The sequence below is a fragment of the Globicephala melas genome, chromosome 3 (assembly GCF_963455315.2).
Source record: "Globicephala melas chromosome 3, mGloMel1.2, whole genome shotgun sequence".
Taxonomy (NCBI): domain Eukaryota; kingdom Metazoa; phylum Chordata; class Mammalia; order Artiodactyla; family Delphinidae; genus Globicephala; species Globicephala melas.
Genome location: NC_083316.1, coordinates 116678271 through 116703722, shown reverse-complemented (window position 1 = coordinate 116703722; position 25452 = coordinate 116678271). Strand labels below are relative to the sequence as shown.

Here is a 25452-nt window from a genome sequence, read left to right as displayed (position 1 = left end):
GTTCATGTATCTATCGAAATGGAATTGGCCTATTCATTAGGAGAGAGGATTGAAAAAGTTGAAATTTTGGCAACTAAGGTGTAGTGGACACCTATTTTTTTTTTTTTTTTCCCTATATGTGATATCCATCACCTCTTCCTTTGATACTTACACTTTACTCTTTGGTAAAGAAGACACTTTTCCCTCAGTCCACGTGCTTTTTGGGTGGGGCTGATACCCCTAACCTTCCAGGAAAGGCTGTATGACCTGCACCTGGCCAATCAGAGCATTCCATGCCTCTGGCTATTGTGATTATTTCACAGATGGGCGTATGATCAACTTAGGCCCGGAAAATCCAGTTCTGGGACTCTTTCTGGAACCATAAAGGAAAGAAGCCTTGTCTCTTTCCACTTGGAGGCTAAACTGGTCAAATGTAAGTCTGGAATTGCTTGTGGCTACACATGCAAGTTAGTAACAGGTGAATGATGTGTGGTTTCCTGTTTCAACTAAGTTTCCTGCTTACTAGGTGCTACACTCACTCATGTTCTAATTTATAAAAGGAAAAATATTAAAAATTTAAGCTTCTTATAATTTAAAAATCTTTATTTAAAAAATTTGGAGCTGCTAAATGTGGGTGCTCTGGGGAAAAGCTTTAGTCACCACATCCTAAGTACAGCTCTGAGGGTAGAAAAACATTCTTCTGTGTTGATGCTTTTTGGTGCCTATTTAAAAACTTCATGTGGAGTTTTGTCCAGATCTCAACCCAACCCCATTGTATTCTTCTTCCTGTTTTAAAGGACAATGAACTTTTTCCATTTGGGGTGAGCTGCGGCGATAGAGACATGGATTCTCCACTAGGCTTTTGATTTCCCTGACCTTATTGCTTCCCGATTCTTGAGTCTCCTATCCTTGACTCTCACCTCTGGCAGGCCCCACCCCCTCACTTTCTCTGGTGACCAATGGGATAACTATCTCAGTCTTTGTTTTGCTCTCTTACCCAGCTTCATCTCTTAGGCAAGGTTAAATCATCAGATTGATTGAAAATACTCATTTTCTTTGGACTTTTCATAAACAGATTGAATCAAATGTGGCAAGGTGCCTGGGAAAAGCCGCTGACAGTTCCCGCTTAGGACAACTCACTTCCTCTCCTTGTAGTTTACAGTGACTATTTTGTTTGGTAAGCACAGCTAAGGCTTCCCTTTCCCGCCTAGGAATGTCCCAGCCCCAAACCTAACTTAGCCAGCTAGAAGAGCTACTTCAGTTTCTTGGCAAATGTGTCACTGGGAAGGATCACTCCCTATCCCTGTCTCTAAAGCCCTCACAGAACCATATAAGCCGTACAAATGCCCCACCCCATCCCACCCTACTACTAGGCAGACCATTGTGCATAATTCATTGTCAAAGGAAACAGACGCAAATTCCCCCTTCCTGAGGATATCAGGAAGTAGCCCACTTGGGAGAGAGTCTTAAAAACCTTAAATTCTCTTTAATTCAGTTTAATGCTCTCAGAGGCTACCCACAGATCCGAGTCTCAGAACTACTTTTTCTCACCATCTTTGGGTGAGGTGACTGAGAGTTTCAAGTGAAGGATCTGGAGACATCCAAGAAAGAATGACAGAGCAAGGGGATGTGTGGGACGGAAGTGAAATAAACCAGAAGGCAGTAAGGTTATTACAGCTACAATTTCAAAATAGTCATGAAAAATACAATGTTCCAGGTGCCAATCTAAATTGTAAATACTCAGTATAGTTATCCCTTAGTATCTACCAGGGATTGGTTCCTCCGCTCCTGCAGATATCAAAATCTCGGGATTTTCAAGTTCCTTACAGTCAGCCCTTACCTTGAATTTTGCATCCATGGATACAGAGGGCCACCTCTATATATTCACCCATTTAATCCTCACAATGACCCTGTGAGGTAGTTACTACATTGCAGCACCCCCATTTTTCATGTGGGGAAATTGAACTACAGAGAGGTAAAGTAACTTGCTCAAGGTCCTGTACCTGATACACGATCGGGCTGGGATGTGAATCCAGGCAATCTGGGTCCAGAATTTTTCTTTTAACCATTACACTGCCTCTCCGTAAAGCTCTATAGGTTGGTTGACCAGCTGTCCTGGCCTGCCCAGGACTGAGGGGTTTCCCAGATCACAGGGCTTTCAATGCAAAAACTGGTATAGTCTTGGACAAACCATGATGGTTGATCACCTGTATATAGAAATGTTATCAAAGAGGATATTTCTGTAGTAAATTAAGTGATGCAAAAGCAGCTGAGGTAAGGCAAGGTTAAGAGAGAACTTGCTAAAGACAGGAAAGGAATTTCGAAAAGCAGATGAACGCTGGGGCTCTCCTCTCTTCCACTGCCTTAGTTTTGGCCCCTTGCTGTCTGGAAGGCTGCTCTAGTTCTGATCTGGTTTCTCATCTTCTTCTCACGCCACCTAAAGCAGCCACCACAATTTTCTGGAGTGTAAATGTGACCAGTCACTCCCTTGCTTACAGCACTCCATTGTATTTAATGACCATTGCATTGTATTCAATGACCATTGCATTGCATTCAATGAGCTTGACTTGGGAGGCCCTCCACCGTTGGCCCTCATCTCTCTGTCCCTTTCTCTCAGTGGTTGACATGCTTCTGTGCTTCAGGCATACCAAACAATTTGTATTTCTCCAAAGACACTAGGCTCTTGCCTTGGTGTCTTAGTCTCTTCTAGGAATATTGTTTCTCTTTTCTTTGCCACAAACTCTTATTTTTCCTACAAGACTCCTGGGTTAGGAGCCCCTCCTCTGTGTTCTTCCAACTCCTGGGGTTACTTCCTCTACAGAAGAATTTTCATATTCTTTTATAACTCTCTGTTTATCTGTGACCCCCACTGTACTGTGAAATGCTCTTTTATTTATCTGTATGTTTGCAATACCTGACACCAAATAATAGTTAATGTAGATTAGGTATAACTGTATATCAGGAACTTTGCATGCATTATCTCATTTAATCCTGATAACAACCTATGAGATGGGTACTGTTATTATCTCTATTTTACAGTTGAAGAGACAGAAGCCCTGAGAGGTTAAATAATTTTCCTTGGATCTCACAGCAAGTAAACAGTAGAAACAGGATTTGAAACTAGGTGGTCAGATTCCAAAGTCTATACTCTTAACCACTCTGCTAAACTTTCTCTCAAATGAAATGAACCCTTCAGAGTATCCATCATAGAAAGTTGTTAAGATCAAACAACTTGATTAATGAGAAATGGCTTTGTAAGCTGAAAAGCTCCCATGTCAGAAACTGCTAATTTTTCCCCAGTATCTCTCTTTTATTTCCCTTTCATAATAATATAATTCCTGGTGTTTAGCTAGTCACATAGTTGCCCACAATAATAACTACATTTCTCAGTTTTTCTTGTCACCAGGAATGGCCACGTGATTCTCTCTGGGCCAATATGATGCAAACAGAGCCACATTTACAACTTCTGGGATATGCCTTTAAAGGGACAGAGTGAGTCTCCCCTGTCCTTTTCCCCCTCCATCTAGCTAAGCTATGGATATGGTGGTGATGAGTCATCTTGGATCACATGGATAAGATAGATGGAGCCTGGGAACTCTGGCATTGTAGAACTCACATACTTACCCTGTGTTGCTTTTGTCTGGATGATTGTAACGGAGAGAAATGAGCTTCTATCTTGTTCCAGCCACTGCTATTTTGGAACTCTGTTACAGCAGCTGAACCTATACTCTAACAAATATAGTCTATTCCCAGGAGGAAAGATTATTCTTATTATTCCTGGAGAGTGGCTTTGAGACTGCATGTAGGCTATATCATAAGAACTAACTTTCTCTTCTCAGTAAAAGACATATTACTCAACAAGTTTGCTCAGGTCAAAAACCTAGAAGTCTTTTTTTTCCTTCTAAAACAACTTTATTGAGGTATAATTGCATATGATAAACTGAATATATTTAAGTGTACACTTTGATAAATTCCCACCTAGGAAACCATCTTAATAATTAAGATAATAAATATATCCATCACCACAAAAGTTACCTAATGCTCCTTTGTAACCCCTTCTTTCTGCCTCCTCCTTAGTTTCCACCACCCCCAATCTACCTGGCAACAACTGATCTTCTTTCTGTCACTTTAGATTTATTTGCATACTCTAGAACTTTAGACATGGAATCATACAGCATGTTACTCTTTCTCGTCTGGTTTCTTTCACTCAGCATACTTATTTGGAGATTACAAATCATCTTTTAAAAAAATATTTATTTATTTAAGCTGTGCTGGGTCTTAGTTGCGGCACACAGGATCTTTAGTTGTGGCATGCATGTGGGATCCAGTTCCCTGACCAGGGATTGAATCCAGGCTCCCTGCATTGGGGGCACTGAGCCTTACCCACTGGACAACCAGGGAAGTCCCTACAAATCATCTTTGATTCCTCTCTTTATTTCATGGCCAACCCCCTACCCCCAATCCATTCCTTCATTGAGTTCAGTAAGCTCTACCTGAATCCAACTACTTCTGTTTACCTCCATCGTCATCATCCTCACCCAGACCATCGGCATCTGTCTCATGTACTACTGGAGGAGTCTCCTAACTGGTCTCTTTGCTTCAACACTTGCTCCTTCCAATCTATTTTCCACCTAGAACCCACAATGGTCTCCTTAAAATAGAATCATATCAATCTCTTCAGATCATATCAATCCCCTGCTTGAAATTATTCAATGGCTTCCAATCACACTCAGAATAACATTCTGGGACTTCCCTGATGGCACAGTGGTTAAGAATCTGCCTGCCAATGCAGAGGACCCGGGTTTAAGCCCTGGTCCGGGAAGATCCCACATGCCGTGGAGCAAGTAAGCCCATGCGCCACGACTACTGAACCTGCGCTCTAGAGCCTGTGAGCCACAACTACTGAGCCCATGAGCCACAACTACTGAAGCCCGTGTGCCTAGAGCCCGTGCTCCGCAACAAGAGAAGCCACTGTAATGAGAAGCCCACGCACTGCAATGAAGAGTAGCCCCCACTCGACACAACTAGAGAAAGCCTGCGTGCAGCAACGAAGACTCAACGCAGCCAAAAAAAAAAAAAAAAAAAAGAATACCAATGGTTTTCTACCATTCTCCCCATCCAGCCACACTGATGTCTTCCTTTTGTTCTTCAAATATGCCAAGCCTGCTCCCATCCTAAACCCTTTGCTCTTGCTGTTCCTTCTGTCTGGAATGCTCTTTCCCCAGCTCTTTGCATAGCTGTCTAATTCTTATTTTTCAGGTCTCATCTCAAATGTTATGGCCTTCCAGAGAGCTTCCCACATCTAAGGGGCCTCCACCCAGTCAGTCTCTAACCACATTGCTATTTTCTTCTTAATAATACTTATTAATATATGAAGTTATTTGTTTGCATGTTTTTAAAAAATAGATTTGTTTATTCTAGCTATTGGAACATACAATCTTTTTTTAAAAAAATATTTATTTATTTATTTGGCTGCGCTGGGTCTTAGTTGTAGCACGCGGGATCTTTGTTGCCGCGTGAGGGATCTTTGTCTTTAATTGTGGCATGTGGGATCTAGTTCCCTGAGCAGGGATCGAACCTGGGCCCCCTGTATTGGGAAAGCAGAGTCTTAGCCACTGGACCACCAGGGAAGTCCCTGCATGTTTATTGTTTGTCTTTCCCCACTGGAATGTGTGCTCCATGAGGTCAGGGAATTTGTCTCTTGTTAATTGTTATATCCCAAGGCCCTAGATTAGTGCCTAACAGATGTTCAATAAATATTCGTTGAATGAATAAGTAAGTGTATTGTGCATGGATTAGCAGAGCGGAAGGGTAATAGAGGATCACCTTTTAAATTCCACCACTGTGGACTGTTTGAACCTCAGAAGGAGTATATCCCTGTAGTAGTGAAGCTTTCAGTGTGAAGTCTGTTCTTGTTTTTTTTTTCTTTTTAAATAAAAATAATAGAAGCAAGCACAGAGCGGTTATTCTCCAGGCAAGTGTCCAAGGACTGCAGACTCTTTAGGGCTTTCATAGACAGTCTTTTCCTGCCATTTTAGAAGCTCTGGAGAGAGAAAGGAAATATTTATTTTGAAGGCCCAAATAAAAAGGACATATGGAAACATATTACAGGGACTTCCCTGGTGGCACAGTGGTTAAGACTCCGTGCTCTCAATGCAGGGGGCCCTGGTTTGATACCTGGCCAGGGAACTAGATTCCACATGCATGCTGCAACTAAGGAGCCCACGTGTCGCAACTAAGGAGCCTGCCTGCCACGACTAGGACCCGGCACAACCAAATAAATAAATAAATAAATATTAAAAAAAAAAAAGGAAACATATTACAGTGGCTGCCAGTCTATAAATGTATAACACATTCTGCCAACTTTATGCTCAGGGCAAAGTTTATTTTTCGCTAAATTTGCTTCACTCATGTGGTGTCAAGAATCACCCTAAAAATTGGTCTGGAACTCATGTCTCTCACAGGGCTCTGGTAGAAGTGAATGTGGAAGAATTCCCTGGTGGTCCAGTGGTTAGAACTTGGCGCTTTCACTGCTGAGGGCCCGGGTTCAATCCCCGGTCAGGGAACTAAAATCCCACAAGGTGCGCGGTGCAGCCAAAAAAAAAGAAAAAAAAGAAGTGAATGTGAGATGTTTCCATCGTCCAGGACATGCTAGACACTGAAGATAGGAACTTAATCAAAAACTTAAGAGTCAAATGAGAAAATCAAGTCTCATAAGAAAGACTAGCAGACGCCCCCAGTGGAAGAATTCACACCCAAAAAACTTCAGGTGATAAAACATTGTAAAGAAACTTAAAAATAATTATGTTCATTATGTTCTAATTATTTTCACTTAGGCAAGAACATATCACTGCATATCATTATGAAAAAGAAAAGAACATGTAGATTTGAAAGAAGAATAAATACATTTTTTCATTTTCTTAATATGGTAAAATATACATAATATAACATCTACTATTGTAATCATTTTTAAGTGTACAGTTCAGTGGTATTAAAAACATTCATAATGCTGTGTTACCCTCACCACTTTCCATCTCCAGAGCTCTTTTCATCTTGTAAAACTGAAACTCTATACCTATTAAACAAGAATTCCCCTTACTGTCCCTTCCCCCTGGCCCCTGGCAACACCATTCTACTTTCTGTCTTTATGATTTTGACTACTCTAAGTCCCTCATATAAATAGTATCATACAGTATTTTGTCTTTTTTGTGACTGGTTTATTTCACTTAGCGTACTGTCCTCAAGGTTCATCTGTGTTGTAGCATTAGAATTCTAAGTAGAATTAGAATTTCATTCCTTTTAAAGGCTGAATGCTATTCCATTTTATGTATATACCAGCGGTCCCCAACATTTTTGGCACCAGGGACCGGTTTCATGGAAGACAATTTTTCCATGGACTAGGTGGGGTGGGGTGGGGGGATGGTTCAGGCAGTCATGTGAGTGATGGGGAGAGGCAAATGAAGCTTTGCTTGGACCTCGGCTCGGGGGCTGGGGACCCCTGGTATATACCACATTTTGTTTATACATTCATTCACTGATGGACACTTGGATTGCTAGTAAGTCTAATACGAAAAAAAATTTGTTTAAGATAGAAAGAGCCTTGAAAAAGGAATAGATGTAGTCTTGAGAGTCTGAGGAGAGATTATTTATGGTCTGTGTGATGTGATGTAAAAAATAAAAAAATACATAAAGGAGGATGTGGCCCGTTTGAAAGACAAACACAACAATGGTAACTACATGAACTTAACTACAACTATTTATCGTGTACCTACTGTGTGCATTGTGTTATGCTCGGAGCTTTTCATCCTGATCTTATTTATTCCTCAGAATAACCCTGTTAGGGTTATTCTCATATTAAATGAGGAGACAAACTCTATTGCTATACAACTAGTATATGGAACCAGACATACCTAGGCTCAAGGTAGACCAAACCTTGAATACAGATCTGTCTAGTTCCAAATTCCCTGCCCTTTCTTCTCCCCCACAGATTTTTAGAGTAGGTAAGACATATATTTCTTTCATGTCCAGAAGTCCAATTACTAGTTACTCTTTTGGTTCAAATGCCAGGTACTTTATAGCAGATTCTCAAAATGTGGTTTGCAGACCACTTGCACCAGGTCATAAGGGGAGTTTGCAAAAGTGCAAATTTCTGGGCCCCATAGCAAAAATTCTAAGTAATTAAGTTTGGGATGAGGATCAGAGAATCTGTTTTTTTTTTTTTTTTAAACAAACTAATGTGGCCTCTCGTGAGAACCACTATGTCTAGAAGGTCTTCCAGGAGCGTTCAGTAGAAATAAGTTCTTTGGGAGAACACTTCAACTAAGCCTTCTGGTCTTCTCCACACTGCCATGCCTGAAGCTCAGGCTGATTCTCTCAGGCTGACTCTCTCATGCCAATTCTCTCATGCCTGACAGCACAGGGACTCGCCGAAGGCATGAATGACTTAACAGGTTTTGGCCTAATCTACATACATCTCAATTTAGCAGCACAAATTAAGCTATTTGTCAAAATGCTTAAAACCATACACGAAATCTGCGCGTTGTGCTGTGTTTGGAAGAATGTGGAGAAACAGGGCAGGCCTATAGGTCACGTGGGGAAGATGTACTCTGAATCGGAATCCTGGATATTTCGGGGGTTGCCAGCGCTGGAGAATGTTGGAAAACCGAGCAGCCAGACTCATGCGCAGGCGCAGAAGGGAGGGGGGAAATCAAACCGTCAAGGAGCGCCCTTCCCCCATCCTCTTTCCGGCCTTCGCCCACTGCGCAGGCGCAGGAGTGAAGCAAGATGGCGGCCCCCGTGGATTTGGAGTTGAAGAAGGTAAAAGAGGGTCTTGAGCAGGCAGAGACTTTTTCTTTGGAAGCTAAGGGGACTGTGGACAAGAATATCGAGTGAGACTCGAGTTCTGCGGAAGGCTCCAGGGAAATGGGGAATGGTTTCCCAGAGTCCTAAGGCGGGACAGGCTCTCTTTAGGCTGGAGTCGGGGGCGAGCTGCTCTTTGCTGGGTAAGAGCCGGTTGCGCTGGGCCTGGTTAAGTCTGACGGGCCGATAGCTCTTCTGTTCCCTAGTTCCGAGTTCCAGAGACCTTTCGTTGAGCTTGGAGTTTTCAGTTCCATAGTGAGGCCTGAAGTGAGCGTTTCCAGCTGGAGCCCTTTGAGACGGCTGCCCGAGCTGAGGCATCTAATTCTGCATTCTAATTTGCTTTGAAAATATCCAAGTCCAACCTGTGTTTTTAGGCCACATCTTCAATCCCATACCTTGTAAGGTCGCTACATACAGTTCAGTTAGGTATTCTCATAGCAGTGTTCATCTTAGGGCTTTGGTCTTAGCTCCCCCCCCCGCCCCCGTTTTTATTTAAAGACTTGTCAAAAAAGAAACAAAGTTTTCCAGATAAAATCGGTATCAGAAGGAATTGTTTTTCTCTTTTCAAACAATTGCCTATAAATGTGTTGTTACTCAGGAACGTTTTCGCAGCTTAAAGAGTTGTCGGGATTCCTAGACTTTACCTACTTTAAACCTATACTTTTCTAGAAAAGGAAACAGTTTCAGAAAAGACTCAGACCAAGGTTGGGACTAGAATCCAGTATTCTCTGCCTTACTTCCCACCTTTTGACCATTAGTTTTGGTTCGTTAGAAGAGCAAATTTTACTTAAGACTGTCTCCTGGTCAACCTCTGCATAAGAAATAGGACAGCTGAAATAGCTTTTCCACCTAATAAATGAAGCTGCGTATTATTGCTCTGAGGATTTATGTGTGTGTGTCTTGCTTCTTGTTTGAAACTTGTACCTTTAGTCCTTATGTGGTCTCTAGTGCTGTAATATCTTAGCATTAACAATATGCCAGCTTCCTTAGCAAACTGTGTCTTAAAGTGTTATAAAAGTTCACCTGTTTTTTCTGTTAAAAGTTCAAATTTAAGTTAGGGTTTAGTGAAAGAGCTAACAATAGAGTACAGCTGTGAATGGACTTACCGCTCAGTATTATTTGAATTTGTTGCTAGGAAACCTGTGGACAGTGAATGCAAACTAAGAAAATGATTACAGACTTAAATTGGGTAGTTTTGACAACCAGTGAAATTAATTGAAAAAGAAACATGTTTAAAGGTCTTCTAATATCTTTATAAGGTTTTTTTTTTGGCGGGGGCCGGGGGGTGGGGGCGCGGCAGGTGGAGACTAGTAGGAAACTTTAGGCACTTCCTCTCCCCCCGAAATGAATCTTTTGAAACCTTACTAGTCGGCGAGAACAAAGTGAGAATAAAAATTAAGTAGTAGCTTTTGCTGTGTATTGCAGCCGCAAATGTTATTATTAAGGCATAAATTTGAGAGCATGTGAAAGTCATTCTAGGCACTTCATGAGTATCCAAGAAACGTTTATCTTTGAGTAAGGGTACTCAAGTGTCAAATTTGGCTTGGTATGTGCGTATGAAGATCATGATGCAATTCTTCTAACAGTGTTTTGAAATTCTTGTTTTTCTCTTAAAATATTCATTTTCTGAATATTACTGTAGATAGTAGAATAGAAAGATTCCTGAACTAGAGGTCAGAAGAAATGGATTTAAGTACTTGCTTTTCCACTTAGTAGTTGTTCAGCCCTGTGCAAGTCATTTATATCTCTTTAAAACATGTAGTTAATTTGTAAACTGTGGTGGTGAAACTGCCATCCCTAACTCAGGATTATTGAAAAGAGTAAATGAGACCTTTATTATATCTGTCAGTATTCTCATATTAATATTCACATGTTAATATTTCAAACAAATATGGGAAAGTACTTTACACCTAGTTGTGTAATACAGATGTAGTGAGTTGTTACATTTATGTTTCTTGTTTTGGATCTCTGGGTTTCATCCTGTGACTTGCATTTAGTGCTTTTATTACTCCTCGGATACTTGCTACTTGATATGGTTATTATTTACCCTTGTTCTGCTTCAAATAGGTTGCATCTTCTGAGGACTGAGTAAATTCAGTACAGTTGACCCTTGAACAACACTGGTTTGAACTGCGGGGATCCAGTTGTATGCAGATTTTTAAAAATAGAAAATACTAGAGTACTACACGATGTGTAGTTGGTTGAATACACTCGGTAGAACCAAGGATACAGAGGAACTGCTGTATAGGAACTGCCACCTATAAATTATACTTGGATTTTCAACTGCACGGAGGGTCAGTGCCCCTAATCACCGAATTGTTCAAGAGTCAAATGTATTTAGCATAGTGGCTTGATTGTTTACAATTATATTGATTTTTATTGATGTTTGCTGTGGTAAATTTCACAGCTTTGTCTCTGGTTAGCAGGCTTTATTTTAATATATTTAGATTTGACTTAAATGTTTCCTGTAAAATGTTGCACCTACTAAATCATGGACTTATTTTTTAGGCCTTCACAGAGCTTCAAGCCAAAGTGATTGACACTCAACAGAAGGTGAAGCTTGCAGACATACAGATTGAACAGCTAAACAGAACGAAAAAGCATGCACATCTTACAGACACAGAGATTATGACTTTGGTAGATGAGACTAACATGTATGAAGGTGTAGGAAGAATGTAAGTAAAGTATATCCTTAAGGGGATTATCTTCAAAGAGGTTTGTCTGAATTAAATCATAGAATTTGTTCACTTTACAACTTGCGTTAAAGTATCATAGTAGCTTTAAAGATCACCTAGTAAAATATCTTCTTTTTTTGAAAAATGAGAAACTGAACTCCAGATAAATGTGTTTAATTTTAAACTGTGAAGTACATTTTAAAAATATTTATTCCCTGTTCTTCTCTCCATGCTTAGGTACTTAAGTGTGTAACTTCAATGATAAAGATATGATTTGTTGTGAAAAGATGTTTATAGTAGTTTCATGTGTGAAGATTTATTTAAGTAGTTGTAGTTTTAACTTCCCCTTCCCTACCTAGTTATTAGTAGTCACACAAATCATAAATCTTTTAGATGTCTGATCAGGTTGTAAAATAAAAATAAACATTCAGTTTTGATTTAAATATACTCATTCTGTCGAACATGAGAAATCTAGTAAATCAACTTACCTTTTGTTTGTTCTAATTATTATATATGATTAACCTCCTACACTTCATTTTTTTTCTTTTAAAAAAATACATTACCCTTCTGAGAGAGAATAGATCTGCTTCATGTTCTCTAAGCAGTAAATAGGAATGGAAAACCCCTTAACTACAGGTCACATTCCATTACACTGAGCTAAAAGGAAACTAATTTTTTTTTTTTTTTTTTAGGTGGGGGAGGTACAGGAGGAGGGTTTTTCTGGAATTTGGTCTCTGATTATTACTTAGTAAGTGGACCATTACTTAAGTTTGGAGCTCTTTTAGTTGGAAAGGAATTTGACCTCAGTCTAGGATGACTTGTTTTGTGATTGATTTGAAGGAAGCATGGCATGTGTAACATTTAGTGATGACTTTAGAATGACATCATGAGAAATAGACCCTGCTCATGACTAGCTAATCCATATCTTTCTGGAAGAGGGATTGATTATGACAAACTGTTCTTCTGATTTGCTTTCTCAGAATAAACAATACACCACAAATAAATTTTATTGCTGGAGTTCATGTTTTTCATTTTAGCTTGTTTTAAAAGGAAGATAATCCCAATTTGAGAGTTTGTTACTGGGACACAAAAGAATTGGGATGAGAACAAAGTAGAACCCTTGAATATGTGTCTATGTAGTATGAAGTGCATTGTTGGCATTCACTACAGGATAATTTTATCTTTAGTTTGAATATCCTTAGGTCTTAAAACAGTAATGCTAGCTTTTCGAGCATACTTGTTGATATGTTGCACCTGGATTTCATTAGCCTTTGTTTGCAACAGCTAAAGAATTTCTTTTTCCAAAACAGAAAAACTTTTCTCTTTGGCCTTTTGATCTACAGTGAAGTTCTAATTTTTAATTAGAATACTTTCATTTATTAAACATTCTGCAGAAATGATAGGAAGTTGCTTTTTTTGCATACTGCCCAAAGTGCTACATATGGGTTGTATTCACAAAGAATTTTAGAGTTTAAAGGCTGAGATATGGTTTTAAATTTGACTTTTGTGCTTTCTGCCTCTCGCTGGGATTTGTAGGGGCATGTAAGGTAAGTAGTGTTGTTGGCTAGAGTATTAGTGCCCTCAGGAAGAAAAGACTTGCTGAGTATTAGTCTGGTCATGAGGATGTTCTCTTTCTTGATGCTAAACCTGAAATATCTATTTCTGAATTTATAGTCTTGAGTAATTTTGAATTGTGATTCACTTCTTTAATTCTAGTGTTTCCCTTAATTTGTCTTTTCTTTTCCTTTTTGAGTATTATTAGGGAATTCTAATTAGAATACTAATTCTTCCCAAACTTGTTTTAAAACCAAGAATTAGGGGCTTCCCTGGTGGCTCAGTGGTTAAGAATCCGCCTGCCAATGTAGGGGTTACAGGTTCGAGCCCGGTCTGGGAAGATCCCACATGCCGTGGAGCAACTAAGCCTGTGTGCCACAACTACTGAGCCTGTGCTCTAGAGCCCGTGAGCCACAACAACTGAGCTGGCATGCCACAACTACTGAAGCCCACGCGCCTAGAGCCCGTGCTCTGCAACAAGAGAAGCTATTGCAGTGAGAAGCCCGCGCACTGCAATGAAGAGTAGCCCCTGCTCGCCTCAACTAGAGAAAAACTGGTACGCAGCAACGAAGACCCAGTGCAGCCAAAAATAAATAAAGTTATAAAAAAAAAAAGGCACCAAGAATTATGAAATCTAAAACATGACATTTTTGTTTTAGAACCTGCAATAGATTTTTGCCATTGCTGAAATTCAGGCCTCATTGTGTCTTGCCTGGACTGAGAAGCTATAGCTTCTTTTTTTTAAAAAATATTTATTTAATTTATTTATTTGGTTGTGCCGGGTCTTAGTTGCGGCAGGCAGGTTCCTTAGTTGCGGTTCAAGGACTCCTTTAATTATGGCACGTGTGCTTCTTAGTTGCGGCCGGTGGGCTCCTTAGTTACGATATGCAAACTCTCAGTTGCGGCTTGCATGTGGGGTCTAGTTCTCTGACCAGGATTGAACCTGGGCCCCCTGCATTGGGAGCATGGAGTCTTAACCACTGTGCCACCAGGGAAGTCCTGAAGGTATAGCTTCTTGAACTGTTCTTTCTGCCTTTATTCTGTTGGTCCAAAAGCTTTCTTTGCACATCTGCCAGACATCTGCCAGAGTTGATCATGTCATTATTTCTCATAAAATCCTCTGTTCACCCTTGGTTGCCCACGGAATAAAATCTAAACTTGTTAGCCTAGCATTCACTGTCATTCATAATCTGTTCTTAATTTACCCTTCTAGCCTCAAATCCCACCACTTTCTCTTCCCAGGCTGAGGATAGCACATAAATTTCATCTCGTGGACTTGCCTCCTTCCATTGATTTTGAGTTATCTGTTGAGAAGGAGTTTGAGTCTCATGTGGACTTAAACATGCTTTAATTGATCAGTGAGGTCTGTCATGGGCTGAGGGTAGAAAGTAGTAGCACATGTACTCAAAATTGTTATCCCTACCCTTGCCACGTGGGTTTCCTCACGCATGCCATGTTTTTGTGCTTTCTTGATTTTGCTCCTTCTGTCCTTCTTGGCCTGCAGTATCCCACTTTCCCTTGTGAAATTCTCATCTTTCAAGACGTAGCTTATCTTCTCGGAAGATTTTTCCATCTTGCCTGGCAGATTTACTTACACTTTCCTGGAGGATACCAGAGCTTTTGTTCCTCTAGCTAGTAGAGCACGTGGGTGGCAGTATGAGGGTGGGGGGCAGAACTTGATTGAGTTTGAAATGGTCTGGTTTTCCCAACTGGATTGTCAGCTCTGTGAGACCATATACATATTTATCTTTGTTTCCTCAGTTCTCAGTATAATGTCTGGCACAAAATAGGTGTTAAATGCATGTGGATTTGAATTGAATATGATTCTCTCGCCTAAAATAACAGCATTTTCTTTTGGTTCTTTAGAAAGAAAATGTTTAGGAAGTGTCAGAGACTTAAGAATTGGAGTTTATTATGCTTTTAAAATATATAGTTCAATAAAGGTGAAATTTTAAAAGTAACATACATATATATATGTATATATTTGTTTTCTTTTTTTTTGGCCGTATGCGGGCCTCTCACTGTTGTGGCCTCTCCCGTTGCGGAGCATAGGCTCTGGACGCGCAGGCTGAGCGGCCATGGCTCACGGGCCTAGCTGCTCCGCAGCATGTGGGATCCTCCCGGACTGGGGCACGAACCCGCGTCCCCTGCATCGGCAGGCGTACTCTCAACCACTGCGCCACCAGGGAAGCCCTAAAAGTAACATATATTTTGATTAAGGTCAAAGGAATTGTTTCTGACCAAAATTATGTCCTTTGATCTGACAGAATTAATTCTTTATTAAATCTGTTGAGAAGGTTGACAAATTCTACATGTCAACCAGTTGCAGAGATAGTCAGAACTGACAATATAGAAAAACCCAAGCCTCTAGGATTATGCTGAGGGCAGTATAATTTTTGGAGAATAAAAGCTATTCTGTGCAGAATAATATCAATACAATTGTATATTTTACCTTACTCATCCTCACATAGGATGGAAATCAGATTTTTTATTTTAGGGTGTGTATTTAGGTTACCAAGTCATTTCAAGCCCATATGCCTTTCCCAGTCATAAGCATGGAGAAAACTGGTACTGTTAAATACCCCTTATATATGGCTATTTTTGGTTTAAAACAAGGAAAATCAGGCTATGGGGTAAGATGATAAATTGCTATATACTGTAAGCTCCGCATATTCATTGCTCAAAGCTATAGTCTATCCAGTCTCTTGGCATGTTGCCAGCACATTTTAGTTCTCTTACTTCATATTCTTTGGAGAGGCTGTTATGTAGCCTGATACTACTACCACCAATTTCTAGTTTTGCTACTTAAGCTGTTTGTGAGCTGACCTCACCATACCGCTTTAAGAACTATGATGAAAGTTACAACTGTGGAATGATCTGTCTGAATAGTTGGAAGTGTTTGTCTTCATCTTTCTAGCATGCAAGGAGGGAACAGATCTCAAATGAATGTTTCTTGTATTTTTTTTTTCATGAATAAGAACCAGCTTGTAATCGTTTATGGGAGTTTTCTTCCTTTTTCCTTTGCATAGTAGAAGATAAGAGTATTTTTAAAAGTTAGAATTACATTTGAAAGAACATATAAATGACATTTAGTCATGCTGGTGTTTGAAAGGCCCATCATCAGAATAAAGGTCAAATTTATTTTTATTAACAATAGGTATGATCCAGACCCTGATTTGATATTAGGTACACTATTCTAATATCCTTGTGCTTGAACATTACATAAATAACATTTCTTCTTTCCAAAAGAGATAAATGAGGCTTTTTATTTTTTTAATATGGGAGGAACTTGAGTAGATTAGCCTTTGAGAAGAATGATTAGTGCCTTTTTAAAACTTGAACCTAACTAAAAATAACTTTGTACCGTATTTAAACTAATTTAGAGGTATGCCACCATTCTGTGGATATTTTTTTACATTTAAGGAACTAAGAATGAACAATGGTATAAATCTACCAACTAGATAAGTGTCTAGCAATGCAGAAATTGCTGTTTGGGAGCGGTGTTGCTATTTCTACTTGTTGAAGTAATTTGATGGTTGATCTCTAATGGTTGAAAGATCCAGAAGTATAAAACTTAAGATAAATGTGGCACAGGTAGAAAATGAAAATAGTAGATATATTTCTGATAGGTAACAAAATTTTAAAAAAATCTAAATAATCGAGCAACTTTTCAGCTAATTAGGATGTAGAAATCTGAACTCTTTGTGACAGTTTGGTTGAACTGCCCTTTGTTTAAAATGTCATGTTGGTTTTGTTGTGATTTTAATTGTTAGTTTGAATGTTGACTTGTAATTTGAATTGTGACATTTAGAAAAGCCAAGATGAAACATTTGCAGTTGCTCTAGGTTTAGTTATGTTAAATATTAATCAAAAGGGGTATAATCATGCTACCTCAAGTTTTGCAACCATTTTACAATTTCATATTGATGTAGAGTTGGTATTCCAGTCAATTCAAGGTCATTTTAATTTTATTTATTTACAATTTTTTAAATTAAAAAAAAAATTTTATTTTATTTATTTTTGGCTGTGTTGGGTCTTTGTTGCTGCACGCGGACTTTCTCTAGTTGCAGCGAGTGGGGGCTACTCTTCATTGCAGTGCTTGGGCTTGTCATTGCGGTGGTTTCTCATTGCTGTGGCTTCTTGTTGCGGAGCACGGGCTCTAGGCGTGCGGGCTTCAGTTGTTGTGGCTTGCGAGCTCTAGAGTGCAGGCTCAGTAGTTGTGGCACACGGGCTTATTTGCTCTGCGGCATGTGGGATCTTCCTGGACGAGGGCTCGAACCCTTGTCCCTTGCATTGGCAGGCAGATTCCTAACCACTGCGTCACCAGGGAAGCCCCTCGAGGTAATTTTAAAGCTGAAGATATAGTTGTACTATATTTCATTCCTAATAAACAACAAATCTTGGTGTAGTAAATATTAAGTATTATTGATATTATAGTAATAATGGTTTATATTGTTGTTCTCACTAGAAACAAGTTTAGATATTTTATTTAATGCTTACTGTAGGAGAAAAAAAAATGCAAACTACTTTTGCTGTGAGAGCCACACAGCAAATTCGAATTTATAAGCTCCTTTTACTCTCTTTGAAAGTATTAATCTGTAGTTTACAGTAGAGAAAATGAAGCAAAGATAAAATAATTTTCAAAGGTAGGAAGAAATTTTTTTAGTCATTTTTTTAGATTTATTTTAAAGGAAGAGGAGTTTTGATGTTGAGCTGCTTTTCCTAATAGAATGTGATCCAGCCTTCTTGTATTTTTATACAGAGCCATATAAAGTCATGGTTTTCATTGCTCAGAGTCCTAAGGGGGAAAAAAAGAACTTTTCCTGGTGTGCAGGGAAACTGACTTCAGTTTTGTTGATGCTGAGTATGTATATAACCCCAGCTGGGCATAGTCTCCTCTTCCACAGATGTGGTACTCTAGGGAGAGGAGATTTTTGAGTAATATTCTTAATTTCTGTAAGCTGTCAGTGATTTAAAAACTCGGTGTTCGTTGTAACTGTGATTACTGCAGTGTAGAATGACATCACTGGTTTTATGGCAGGGGAAGTTAACAAACATTTTGCGTAGGAATTACATAGCCATTTTTCTTTTGCAGAAGAATACTTTTAATAATTCTTTCCCTTCTTGCCCTCCCATGTTCTCCAGAATCCAAACAATCTCACTGAAACACAGGACATTAATTTCGAAAATGTGTCAATTAGGAGTTTATTATAAGAAAAGAAAAAGAAGTCTGTTAAACTTACCTTGGGATGTACAAACATGCTGAAATAAAATTTTTATTAAAAAAATTTTTTTTATTTAATGTGTCTTTGTTGTAGGGTTGCTTAGTTTAGGCTAGAACTTGTTTAAATGTAATTGATTCATTTTGTTACCATTACTTGGAGGAGTTTCCTTGTGCATTTCCTGACATCAAAAGGCCTGACTTTTTTTTTGATCTGCTTTTGTTGCATGAAAGTAACAATCAACACAAGAGGATAGTGCAGTGTATTCCAATTGGTGATAAGCAAGAATTAATGTAGTTAACTGAGGGAAGGGTAAAAAAAAATTACTTTGTTGTTCCTATGTAAATAAAAATAAAGATAGCAGTAATCTTGAATTTTGTTACTTTGTCATTGGGGATTTGGGTGCTGTAACTGACTTAACACTGGGTGAATTTCTCTGAAGTGAAAAACAATAAATTTTAAGCTGTACCAAGAATTTTGTGATTTTAGCTGCCACTTATCTCGTAGTGGCAAATTTAGGAACAACTTGCTATCTAATCTGTTTGAGAGAGGACTGACATGTTCATGTCAAGGAACATAGTCTGGGACTTCCATGGTGGTGCAGTGGTTAAGAATCCACCTGCCAATGCAGGGGACACGGGTTTGAGCCCTGGTCCCGGAAGATCCCACATGCCACAGAGCAGCTGAGCCTGTGTGCCACAACTACTGAGCCTACGCTCTAGAGCCCGTGAGCCACAACTACTGAGCCCACGTGCCTAGAGCCCATGCTCCACAACAAGAGAAGCCCCTGCAATGAGAAGCCCGCGTACTGCAGTGAAGAATAGCCCCCGCTCACTGCAACTAGAGAAAGCCCGCGAGCAGCAATGAAGACTCAACACGGCCAAAAATTAAAAAAAAAAAAAAAAAAGGAACATAGTCTGCTTAATGAAACACCCAAAAGGAACTCAGAAAAAATATTGACTTAAAAGGTAAGAGTCAGTCCATATACATCAGTACACACTTGGTAATGACTTATTGGTATTCTTTTCTTTCTTATTACTTCTATCAGGAATTGCTGTGAATTGCAAATATCCTTTGCCCAGATGGAATAATTAGGATTGCAGTGTGTTGCATGTACCATTAGTGCCTGTGGTTTTGTTTTTGTTTTTTTGGGTTTTTTTGCGGTACGTGGGCATCTCACTGTTGTGGCCTCTCCCATTGCGGAGCACAGGCTCCAGACACGCAGGCTCAGCGGCCATGGCTCACGGCCCTAGCTGCTCCGCGGCATGTGGGATCTTCCCGGACCGGGGCACAAACCCGTGTCCCCTGCATCGGCAGACGGACTCTCAACCACTGCGCCACCAGGGAAGCCTGTGCCTGTGGTTTTGTGAAGAATGTATACCCACTTTAATTTTAGATTTCAGGTTTGAATGGACATGTCTGGGAGAATGTTATCTCATTGTTCTGGCCAGAAACTCTCATTATCAACTCTTGTTCTAAGATCAGTTACCTTGAAATGGACCAGATTACTTGGAAGACACTATCCCTTTGGCTTTGAAGAGGACTAGAATATTCTTATATCAAAATTTGCACAGCAGCAGGAGCCCAGTATTGAAAATGTATCTCTAAGTAGATAAGAGCATGACTGCCCTAAGCCAGGCCTTTTACATTGTTTGGCTCAGGGTAAAAAGATTTGGACCACAATATGCATCCTGTATGTGTGTGTCTGAGTCTTTTGCACTTGTGCCAAAATATATTTATATTTCTCTGTGACTTTCTGCTTTTGTACCAAGAGTATTCTGTTTGTGTCCTTCAGTACTCATTGGATAGTAATTTTTTATTACCCATTGGTTCTCGTTTATCCAATGTTATATTTTAACCTACTAGGAAAATAAAGATCATATCTTGGAAAAACTTGTAGCATAGCTTGATGCTTATATGTGGAAATGTTTGGGGTTTGATGAGGCCAGAGTAAAAGTGGTAAACATCAGAGGTGATTATTTACCAGAATGCTTAGAATACCAAGTAGTCACCAAAAATAAATGTCATGTTTAAATAGATTAACATACTACTGTTTCTATTTCAAGAGTAATAGTTTGATTTAAAAATACACAGTGATTTTTAATTAGTACAGATTGAACCTATCAGTATGTGAGTTACTCATCTAGAACAAGGAATGTTTGTTTGCATGGAATTGGCTTCCTGAAGGGACCATGATTTTTTAAATAATTATAGTGAATTCCCAGTCCTCATCTTATTTGACTTAGAAGCATTTAGTCCAGTTTATCTTTCTTTCCTTGATGCACTTTCTTCCTGTGACTTCCAGGATACCACCTCTTGGTTTTCCTCCTATTTCACTGGCCATTCCTTCTCAGTTTCCTTTACTGGTTCCTTTTCTTTCCCGTTTCCAAATATTAGATTGATCTTGGGCTTAGCTCAGCCTTTGGATTTTTTTTCTCTTTTCTTGTATATACTCAGTTTCTTAGTGATCTCATCCAGGCTTATCTCTTTAAATGCTTTTTTATATACTGACAACTGGCAGAGTTTTATCTTAGGTTAGAACCCTTCCTGAACTCCAAGTTGCATATACCCACCTGCCTCCTTTATATCTACATTTGATGGTCTAATAGGCATCTCAAAACTGACTTGACCAAAATGAAATTCTCATTAGTTACAAATTAACCAGTTCCTCCTTCAGTCTTTCTCATTTCAGCAAATGGCTTTTCTTTCTTTCCTTTTTTTTAAAGGCAGTTGGAATGATGGTTGGAGGGAGGGGAACAATTTTAATATTTATTTATTATTTATTTATTTATTTATTTTGGCTATGCCAGCATAGCCAAATGCGGCATGCGGGATCTTCGTTGCGGCATGTGGGATCTTTGTTGCGGCATGAGGGATCTTTAGTTTGTGACATGCGAAATTCTTAATTGCGGCATTCATACGGGATCCAGTTCCCCGACCAGGGATCGAACCCGGGCCCCCAGCATTGGGAGCGCGGAGTCTTACCCACTGGACCGCTAGGAAGGTCCCGCAAATGGCTTTTCTATCCTTCCAGCTCTTTCAAATCTTGGAGTCATCCTTTTTTTTTTGGCTGCCTTGGGTATTAGTTGCGGCACGTGGGATCTTCATTGCAGTGCGTGGGCTTCTCTCCAGTTGTGGCTCGTGGCCTCCAGAGTGCATGGGCTCTGTAATTTGTGGCATGCAGTTTCTCTAGTTGAGGTGCGAGGGCTCAGTAGTTGCAGCGCGTGGGCTTAGTTGCCCCATGGCATGTGGGATTTTAGTTCCCTGACCAGGGATCAAACCCATGTCCCCTGCGTTGGAAGGTGGATTCTTTACCACTGGACCACTGGGGAAGTCCCTTGGAGTCATCCTTGACTCCTCTCTTTCAGTCTTACATTCAGTCCATTAGCAAAGACTCCATCTTTAAATTTTGCACAGAATCTGAACATTACTTGTTACCACCCTGGTCTAAACTATCATTGGATTGCAGTTGCCTCCTAACTGGGCTCCCTGCTTATATCCTTACACTTTATAGCTGTCCTCAACTGAGCAGACAGAGTGACTCTTTTAAAACAAAATTCAGATCACTCTAGTCAGAATCTTCAGATGACTTTTAAATTTTATCAGTGAAAAAGACAAGGGCTTTTGTATTTTCTGGTTTTTCTGAATGAAGCCACCTTCTTCCAGATGTCTGTATGGCTTATACCTTCTCTTCCTTCTGGTCTTTACTAAATAGGCATTGAGGCCTTTCGTGACCACCCTATTTATTTATTTACTAATATATTAAAATCTTTTTTTATTGGAGTATAGTTGATTTACAATGTTGTGTTACTTTCTGCTGTACAAAAAAGTGAATCAGTTATACATATATCCACTCTTTTATGACCACCTTATTCATTTTATTTATTTATTTTAAATTTATTTATTTATGTATTTATTATTGGCTGTGTTGGGTCTTCGTTGCTGCACATGGGCTTTTTCTCTAGTTGTGGCGAGTGGGGGCTACTCCTCTTTGCGGTGTGCAGGCTTTTCATTGCGGTGGCTTCTCGTTGCAGAGCATGGGCTCTAGGTGCATGGGCTTCAGTAGTTGTGGCATGTGGGCTCAGTAGTTGTGGCTCGCAGGCTCTAGAGCACAGGCTCAGTAGTTGTGGCACACGGGCTTAGTTGCTCCATGGCATGTGGGATCTTCCTGGACCAGGGCTCGAACCTTTGTCCCCTGCATTAGCAGGCGGATTCTTAACCACTGTGCCACCAGGGAAGCCCTGTTTATATTTTTATCATTTAAATTTTATTTATTTTTCTATACAGCAGGTTCTTATTAGTTATCTATTTTATACATATTAATGTATATATGTCAATCCCAATCTCCCAATTCATCTCACCACCACCATCCCCCCTGCCACTTTCCCCCTTTGGTGTCCATACGTTTGTTTTCTACATCTGTGTCTCTATTTCTGTCCTGCAAACTGGTTCATCTGTACCATTTTTCTACATTCCACATATATGCATTAATATATGATATTTTTCTCTTTCTGACTTACTCTGTATGACAGTCTCTAGATCCATCCACATCTCTACAAATGACCCAATTTGTTCCTTTTTATGGCTGAGTAATACTCCATTTTATATATGTACCACATCTTCTTTCTCCATTTGTCTGTTGATGGGCATTTAGGTTGCTTCCATGACCTGGCTATTGTAAATAGTGCTGCAATGAACATTAGGGTACATGTGTCTTTTTTTTTTTTTTTTTGGTGGTACGCAGGCCTCTCACTGTTGCAGCCTCTCCTGTTGCAGAGCACAGGCTCCGGACATGCATGCTCAGCGGCCATGGCTCACCGGCCCAGCCGCTCCGAGGCATGTGGGATTTTCCCGGACTGGGGCACGAACCTGCATCCCCTGCATCGGCAGGTGGACTCTCAACCACTGCGCCACCAGGGAAGCCGACGTGTGTCTTTTTGAATTATGGTTTTCTCTGGCTATATGCCCAGTAATGGGATTGCTGGGTATGACCATCCTATTTAAAAGTAGTATATACATACTTCCACCTCCCATCTACTTGCTTCTTGTATGCTCTGTTTTTTGGCTTTACTTTTCTCCTGGCACGTATAACCATCTGGCCTACTATAGGACTAATTATGTATCTTTCTTAAGTCAGCTTTATTGAGCTATAACTTATATATAGTAACATGCATTCATTCTAAGAGTAGAGTTGGATGAGTTTTGACAAATGTAACCACCTCTCCAATCATGATATAGAACATTTTCATCACTCTAAAATGTTCCTTATTGCTTTTTCCAAGTCAGTCCTCCACTCCCCCAGATCCTGCTCTAGGCAACTGATAATCAGATTTGTCACTGTAGATTAATTTTGTCTATTTTAGAACTTTATATGGAATATATAAATAGAATCATTATCATATGTACTCCTTTTGTGGCTTTTTTCATTAAGCATAGTACTTCCACGATTTATCCATGCTGTGCATATCAGTCCTCCTCAGGGACTGTATATTGGGCTTTAACTCCACTTCTTTAAGTACTCTTGCCTCTGCCCTCCTCTCTGTGTTTGCCAGCTTCATCTTCAGATTGGTTGCAGGAGTTCCAAGGATTTCATTCAGATGTGACAACATCCAGAGTTAGAAAGTATCATGTGTTTTGTGTCACTTCTGTGGGAGCAAAGAAATCTTTCCCAGAAGTCTTCAAAAGGACCACCTCTCACATTTCATGACAAGAACTGAGCTACATGCTTGGCTTAAATCTTGGGGTATGGAACTGCCATGAATGGGTAAGACCAATCAAGATTTACCACAGGATTCACCTCCCTGAGTCTCTTGACAGTGCAGGCTACCCAAACAAAACTGGGGCTCTGTCAACAAAGTAAGAGGAGCAGATACTGGGTAGCCAACCAATAGCGTCTGCTAAAATCATCAAAAACAATCATTGGAGTGACCAACAGTTCAGGGCTAGCTACATGAAAACTGGGTAAAATATTTAAGATGAATTACGGAATTTAATCAGGGAGTACAGGTAGGAAGCTCTTGAAGTAATTCAGGAGTATAGTAATAAGGGCAGAAGGTAAAGTGGCAGAAGTGGGATGGAGAGGAAGGAGGGTGAGTATGAAAGAAAGTAATGAGCCTTAGAGATAAATTGGGAATATGGGGACACAGAATAGCTGCAGGTTTGAGACTTAGGTGAGTGGGCAAGTGGTGATATCACTGATAGAGACTGAAATTGAAATGGGGAAACTGTAGGGAATGTTGGTATGGGTAGAAAAAGTGAGTTTAATTTGGGACATGTTGAATTTGAGGAGATGTGGAACATACAAGTAGAAATGACCATTAGATGATAGTGTAGGTGATAGGGGTTGATAATATTTTGAAGGTCATTAGCCAGGTTGAAGCCTTGAAAATAAATGAGTTCTCAGAGGGACTTTGGGTACAAATAGCTTAGCCTAGAGCCTGCATAATGCTTGTAATATCGGTACTGGAAGAGAAGAGGAAGGAGGGTTTATGGATATAGGAGTTGATGAGGGGAACATGAATAGTATTGTACTAAGATGCAGCAGAATCACTCAGAGTTTATATTTGAACATTGCTGTGTTCCATAGATTTGTTTCAGGTTGTCTCCTGTACCCTTTTAACATGTCCCCAACCTGTTTGTTTGCTTTAATTAGTAGACTTTCTTTTTTAGAGCATAAGTTGTAGGTTTACAAGAAAATTGAGCAGAAAGTACAAAGAGCTCTCACATTCCCCCTCCCCAGTTTCTTCCTCTTTTTATATCTTGCATTTGTGTAGTATATTTGTTACAATTGAAGGAATATTTATACATCACGGTTAACTAAGGTCCGTAGTTTATATTAGGATTCACTTTTTGTACAGTTCTATGGGTTTTGACAAATGTATAATGTTTTGTATCTGCCATTACTTTATCATACAGAACAGTTTCACTGTCTCCCAAATCCTCTATGCTCCACATATTCATCCTTCCCTCCTCAAACCCCTCATCTTTTTATTTCTCTATAGTTCAGCCTTTTCTAGAATGTCATATGTTGGAAATCATACAGAGTAAAAGAGCATTTTTCGTTACTTGCTTCTTTCACTTAACAATATGCATTTAAGTTTCCTCCATGTCTTTTCATGTCCTTTCATGGCTTGATAGCTCATTTCTTTTTTTTTTTTTCCCGG

At 39.7% G+C, this 25452-nt stretch overlaps 1 protein-coding gene across 1 annotated transcript in view; it reads left to right on the top strand.

Annotated features, from left to right (window-relative positions):
* The first annotated feature begins 8689 nt into the window (after positions 1–8689).
* The window catches only part of PFDN1 (prefoldin subunit 1), a 60172-nt gene continuing 43409 nt past the window's right edge, over positions 8690–25452 (top strand). The window contains exons 1-2 of the mRNA XM_030869427.2: positions 8690–8796; positions 11347–11513. Of these exons, the coding sequence (XP_030725287.1) occupies positions 8764–8796; positions 11347–11513 (200 nt within the window). The 5' untranslated portion in view covers positions 8690–8763. The remainder of the gene's footprint in view (positions 8797–11346; positions 11514–25452) is intronic.